The sequence below is a fragment of the Scyliorhinus torazame genome, chromosome 8 (genome assembly GCF_047496885.1).
Source record: "Scyliorhinus torazame isolate Kashiwa2021f chromosome 8, sScyTor2.1, whole genome shotgun sequence".
NCBI classification, from domain to species: Eukaryota; Metazoa; Chordata; class Chondrichthyes; order Carcharhiniformes; family Scyliorhinidae; genus Scyliorhinus; species Scyliorhinus torazame.
Window position 1 is genome coordinate 34,900,280 of NC_092714.1, and position 7,115 is coordinate 34,907,394.

General features: G+C 41.2%; 1 protein-coding gene across 1 annotated transcript in view; it reads right to left on the reverse strand.

Moving 5' to 3' along the window:
* Positions 1-1,280: 1,280 nt before the first annotated feature.
* Positions 1,281-7,115, reverse strand: part of atp5po (ATP synthase peripheral stalk subunit OSCP) — a 52,086-nt gene continuing 46,251 nt past the window's right edge. The window contains exons 4-6 of the mRNA XM_072515436.1: positions 6,029-6,190; positions 3,336-3,422; positions 1,281-1,504 (exon numbers count right to left, since the gene is read on the reverse strand). Of these exons, the coding sequence (XP_072371537.1) occupies positions 1,391-1,504; positions 3,336-3,422; positions 6,029-6,190 (363 nt within the window). The 3' untranslated portion in view covers positions 1,281-1,390. The remainder of the gene's footprint in view (positions 1,505-3,335; positions 3,423-6,028; positions 6,191-7,115) is intronic.

Consider the following 7,115-nt stretch of genomic DNA (forward strand, 5'->3'; position numbering starts at 1 on the left):
GAGTTTAATCCGGACAAATGTGAGATAATGCATTTTGGAAGGTCTAATGCAGGTAGGGAATATAAAGTGAATGGTAGAACCCTCCAGAGTATTGACAGTCAGAGAGATCTAGGTGTACAGGTCCACAGGTCACTGAAGTGGATAACACAGGTGGAGAAGGTAGTCAAGAAGGCATACAGCATGCTTGCCTTCATTGGCCGGGGCATGGAGTATAAAAATTGGCAAGTCATATTGCAGCTGTATAGAACCTTAGTTAGGCCACACTTGGAGTAGTGTTCAATTCTGGTCGCCACACTACCAGAAGGATGCGGAAGCTTTGGAGAGGGAGCAGAAGAGATTTACCAGGATGTTGCCTGGTATGGAGGGCATTAGCTATGAGGAGAAGTTGAATAAACTCGGTTTGTTCTCACTGAGGTTGAGGGGCGACCTGATAGAGGTCTACAAAATTATGAGGGGCATCGACAGGGTGGATAGTCAGATACTTTTTCCCCCAGAGTAGAGGGGTCAATTACTAGGGGGCATAGGTTTAAGGTGCGAGGGGCAAGGTTTAGAGATGTACGAGGCAGGTTTTTTTCATTTTTTATATAGAGGGTAGTGGATGCCTGGAACTCGCTGCCGGAGGAGGTGGTGGAAGCAGGGACGATAGTGATGTTTAAGGGGCATCTTGACAAATACATGAATAGGATGGGAATAGAGGGATATGGACCCTGGAAGTGTAGAAGATTTTAGTTTAGACGGGCAGCTTGGTCGGCACAGGCTTGGAGGGCCTAAGAGCCTGTTCCTATGCTGTACTTTTCTTTGTTCTTTGAGGTCCCCAATGTGACATAACTCTGTCGTTATCAATTTGCATTTAGAGTACTTTATGATCAGTATGATCTGAAGGGCAAGGTGAAAAAAAAAATCCAATCCATGGTGCTTGCTGTAAAATGTGTCATGCTAGCAATTTCTGTCCCATTCTGCTCAGATCACAGAATCAACTAAAATGTAATTCGCTCTCTCTTCAGGTACCATTCTCTAAGAGGGCCATGGTTATCCTTGACAAAGTATTCCGTTGGCCTTCTACAGGTTGCAGCTGACCAGGAGACACCCACTTATACTACCTGCCATAGGCATATTGGAAGGATTTGCAGGCTGATACTCAACTTGTTTGACCATATTATCAAGGCCTGGAGTGAAACTAGAACCTGGAGTTTCTAGCAGGGCTTTATAACTACTCTAAATGTCATTACTTACTGCAAAATAAAGGTTTCTAATATGTGTATAAACAGTTGTAGCAAAGATAGTTTCAAAGATAGTTTTATTAAATCTTTAGAACACTAATCACACAGACAGAGTGGAGCAGATTTATAATAACGTCCAACAATAAATTGCTCGGATTCGGGTGATTCAGTTATATGGCTTCATTTATTAGTTTGCTGAGTTTTTGAATCTTGGTTTTCGTGGACATATCAGCGTACTTATCACCAACACTGACAATCATTCCACCCAGGATTGAAGCATCAGTCTAGAATTTAAAAAAAAGTTTGTTATTTTCTTATGAATTAGAAGTGTGCTTTCCTGTAGTTTCAAAGTTACAGTGTCTGATGATATCTAATATGAAATGCGAGAAGTATTCATCTGATTATCTTGATAACTCACTAATTTCAAACAGCGAAGAAGTGAGCCAGACAACCTAGAAAGACGATTTCCAATCTATGTCAAGTTAGCAGATCTCATCTGGACAAGTGGCAGGAATTATATAACTGGCTACTCTAGCACTTGATTTGTTTAAAGTGGGAGTGCGGAGGGCAATGTGGTGGAGGTGCAGTCGGAAAACCAACAGAGCTTCTGATTGCTTTCTGGTAAGTTCTACTGGAAGCGGGTTTGTGAGAACTGCAAATGAGCAGCAGGAGCATAACTAGGCTTTGCTGTTATGTTCTTATGGTTGAACAGCCTGCGATGCTCGAGGACATTATTTGTGGTTTACATGGAAATATAAGCAGAATGACCAATAAACCCAGGTAACAAAGCCATCAAATTTTGAGTCAGGCTAGCACATGTAGAAATGTACCTTAGCAAGGAATAAACTCCTCAGGGAGTGCAAGGTAAAAATGGCTGTCAGAAAAAAGGTACAAATGCCGCGTGAATGTTTACAGTTTTGGAGATTTTCTCCTTTTTGTTTCCACTTTATTTGTCACATTATTTTTGTTTTCCTTGCTCATTATTTCTTGTGCCTCTTCTTCTGGGAAAAGAGGATTATAATAATGAAAATTTAGAAAGACTGAAAAATTGAAAACAACAATTTTAGAAATTAAATAGTATCCGAACTGGCATGAGTAATCTGGTGGTAGGGGTCCAGAGTGTAAAGTAATCAGTAGATACTAGGATTCAATCACAATTTGCTTTTCCCCCCACTCAAATGAAATGATAAAATTGTGTCCATGCTACTATATTTATTTTATTATAAAAAAACTTCAAAGTTTTCCTGTGTATGTCTGCTCTTTGCCAAGCTTCTGTGTTAAATGTTCCCATTAAAATGTGTCCACATTTATAATAGAACCGACTTAAGAAAACTGGTCTTGCTGTAATTACACCGTCTCTCAATAGTGGCAATAGGATATTGAAGTTTGACATCTTCCTGTACTGCAACAAGGCGTTGACTGCTTCAACAAACATTTTTTTTAAACTGCCAGTCTACATAAATATATATTAACATATTATAATATAAAAATGGCAGGAATTAGTGTCAAAGCTGAAAGTTATTCCACAGAATGCTGCAGAACAGGGCATTTGGCCCATCTGATTCAAGCTTGCGCTTTTGCTTCAAAAGGGAATTGTATAAATAATTGAAGGAGAAAACAATTACAGAAACAGCAGGACCAACTGGAGCATTCTTTGAAAGAGCCAGCACAGATCTGATGGCATGATGGCTTCTTTCTGTGCTGTACCAACCTATATGAACCTCGGTCCACCTTTCTTCATGTAATCCCATCAGTACCAACCCTATACTTTTTCTCTTCGTGTGCTGATCCAGCTTATCCTTAAAAGTAGCTATGCTAATCAATTGCTCCTCATCGTAGTGAGTACCACATTCTAATAATAATAATCTTTATCAGTGTCACTAATCACTCTCTGGGTAAAGATTTTTCTGAGTTCTGTACTGGACTTATCAGTGACCATCTTATATTTATAGCCCAAATTTTGGGCTCCACAGAAGTAGAAATATTTTCTCTGCATCTTTAATATCAAACTCTTTCAAAATATTTAAATATTTTATTAGGTCATCCTTCGGCTTTCTGCTTTGTAGCAAAAAGAGCCAAAGCCAATTCTGGTCAATTGTATGTGCTTCACCTTACCTTGGTCTCCAGTTTCAGGGTTTCACCTTTTTTTAGAAAACCACTTAGAGCAGTTTTTAACTCTGAAAGATTTCCTTCATCCAGGGTCTGCCAAATAAAGAAAGAAAACGTTTAGTTTAGATTTTCAAGCAGCCATTTGTTCAATTTGCAGTTCCTTATATGGTTATGTACGCAACTCAACTAGCTTCACTATCGGGCTCAATAATTTCTCTGGTACCATACAGCAAACAGTTGTGGCATGTGCTTGGCTCCCAAGAGCTAATTTAATTTCCTCTAATGTTCCATTGTTTTTATTGGTTAATAACTGCTTCTTCCGTCAGTTAACTGTGCTCAAGAGAAATAGCTTTAAAGCTGCTACACTAGATATTACTGATCTACATAGCATCCCAGTAAATGAAATGTTCTGTTTTTCACTCAAATTGCTCCACTTGTGTTCAAACTCCACCTTTTCCTGCTAACTCTCAAGTTTTTCCAAGCCTTTACATCAATTATCTCTTCCGCCCAATTTTCTCTTGGTAACGGGTCCATTTTGTCTTTGTTAATTTCCTTCGGCTCAAGTACTCCTAGTCCAAACAACTTGGTTGGAGCATTAAATTTTGTTCTTCGCACCGTTCAAATATTAGCCAGCAGTGCTGAGCTTTAATTTTCTTAATAAATTTAGTGTACCCAATTCATGTTTTCCACTTAAGGGGCAATGTAGAGTGGCCAATCCAGCTACCCTGCACATCTTTGGGTTGTGGGGGCGAAACCCACACAAACATGGGGAGAATGTGCAAACTCCACACGGACAGTGATCCAAAGCCGGGATCGAACCTGGGACCTCGGTGCCGTGAGGCAGAGTGCTAACCATTGCACCACTGTGCTGCCCTTGTGCTGAGCTTTCATGCCACTATCCTCAATTCTCCTTCAACCCATCAGGATTTTTGGCCTCACTACTGCTTATCGAAAATTATCTCTATTGCTAAACACCTCCAAGTGTTTAGTTTTTTCTTCTTCGTTCCAAATACTGTTTTCCCCGTCAATAACTATTAAATCTCTAAAGAAGCACAAAATAATCCGAGTCCATTATAGTGTTTCCAAAAGTGTGAATATTTTCAAGAGTGGAGACTGTAGGATAAATGAGTGCGAGAAAGATCAGGACTGAGAGCAGAATCAGGACAATAAAAGAGGAAGAGTGAGACAGAGTGGAGCCGGGAGGATAAAAGAATGGGAGAAAGAGAGAGATGAGAGTGGAGTGAAAGCTTGGAGTTTAGACCTCTTGAGGTGATGTCAGGATTCAAAAATGATGTGGGGAAAGTGGAAGCACCTGACTGGGTGAGTATGGTCATTTAAGTGTTTACTACTTTTATGGTCTATATTTTGTGGTCTATAGTTTGTAAGGAGTAACAAGGTGCAGGAAAGAAAGGCCCTTGAGTAATTGATATTATTTGAAAGAGTAAGTCACGGCAGGAGTAGTGGGGTGCTCCTCCTGCTCTATGTGGGAATATTTCCAGTGTCCAGGGCCAGCATGGGTGCACCAAGTGTCTCCAACTGAAGTTCCTGTAAGCCTGGGCTTCAGAGCTGGAGCAGGGGCTGGAGACATTGTGGAGCATCCGCGAGGTGGAGAGTATTGTGGTTAGTACATACAGAGAGATGGTCACACCACAGGCTGAGAGTCCCACAGGCAGGATAGGAATGGGTGACCACCAGGCAGAGCAAGAGGGCTAGGCAGGCAGTGCAGGAATTGCCTGTGGCCATTCCCCTGCAAAACAGATATACCACATTGGATACTGTGGGAGGGGGGGTTTGGAGATGGCCTTTCGGGGAAAAGTAGCAACAGCCAAATGTGCCACGGTTGGCTCTGCTACAGAGGGGAAGAGTAAAACGTGTGTGAATGCAATAATTCTAGGGATTCAATTGTAAGGGAAATAGATAGGTATTTCTGTGGACCACAAACGAGACTCCAGGATGGCATGTTGCCTCCCTGGTATTAGGGTTAAGTATGCCTCAAGAGCAGTTACAAAATATTCTGGAGGGGGAGGGTGAACATCCAGTAGCCATGATACACATTGGGAAAAACAGAATATAGGGAGTTAGGAAGATTATCATCTTGCAGAATTGACTTTGTCTTTTTGTATGTTTCTGGAACCCACCTCTTCATTCACCTGAGGAAGGAGCAGCGCTCCGAAAGCTAGTGATTTGAAACAAACCTGTTGGATTTTCACCTGGTGTTGCAGGACTTCTTACTGTACAGAAAAAGCTTCACCTTGAAATCTTTCTTCCCTTTGTAATGTTCTGCATCTTTCACTATTTTGTCCTTTCTCTTCCCTTCAATAATAGTCCTGAGGCATATAACGATTAAGCTTTGTGTGATCCAATCACTTTTTCCCAATTTACCTCATCCTCTCTTTTCAACTTGGTTTTTGGTCCTTTACGTCACTTTCTCAATAAAAAAATGTTTGCTATTATCATTCTCTAGCGATCAATATAAATGAGCAAAATGCTCAATGAACTTGAAACCTTTTTCTTATTGAGATATAAGCATTTCTTGTCAAGACCAGCATCTATTACTCATAGCAAATTTCCCTGGAGATTGTGGCGAGTAGCCTTCTTGAACCACTGCAGGCAATCTGGTGGAGGTACACCTACAGTGCAGGTCTTACTTTTTAAACATACATTACCAATACAATTTTACAGTAAAGAAATCACCTTACCTGAGCAGTAGTGACTGAGCAGAGAACTTCCCCACGATGTGCACTCATGATCTTACTGAAAGCAGAAACAACATCGGGGGTCTGGCGTAACCGTCCATTCTCAGCTAATAAATCTGAAAAAAATAAATAAAATTCCTGCATTACCACCACTTGACTCTTAATCTTGAAGCCCAGTTATCAGCAATTTTCAACTAGCATGAAAAAGGTTAATAGAAATATATGCTTTGGTATGGAGGTCGAGACTCATACTGGGATGTGGTTCCAGGTCTATCTTCAGCCTTGCGATTGAAGGAATGACCTGGTATGACAATTATGTACTTTTTGCTACATACAGAATCATAGAAACTCTAGGGTGCAGAAGGCCATTTGGCCCATTGAGTCTGCCCTGACCCTCTGAAAGAGCACCCTACCTAGCCCCCCCCCCCCCCCCCCCCCCCCACATCTACTTTTGGAAACTAAGGGGCAATTTAACATGGCCAATTCACCTAACCTGCACATCTTTGGACTGTGGGAGGAAACCAGAGTATCTGGAGGAAACCCACACAGACATGGGGAGAAAGTGCAAACTCCACACAGAAAGTCACCCAAGGTCGGAATCGAACCAGGGCCCCTCGCGCTGTGAGGCAGCAGCACTAACCATTGTGCCACCGTGCCGCCAGTGTCTGTAGTATCGCCCTTTGGGAGAGGAAACATACGGTATTTGGATGAGTAAAATAATTTTTAAGCCCAAAATGTTTTATTGCTTCAGGTAAATATTTTTTATCTTTGGTACTTTTTGGCTTACACAATTGTGGTTAGGCATAATTTGGACTTCATATTTGGTGCTCGGAAAATATATTAACATTTTTTTCATTCTTCGGGTGTCACTGGCAAGGCCAGCTTTTGTTGGTATCCCTAATTGCCCTTGAGAAGGTGGTGATGAGCCATCTTGTCAAATGGCTGCTGTCCATCTGTATATGTACAGTGCATTGAACTTTGAACAAAAACACAATCTTAAGCTGCAAAAACCAAGTGGAGTGCAAAAGCAAGGAGAATGTGGTTTAGTCTCACTGAAAGAGACTGGGGTATCAATTTTTAAATAATAATA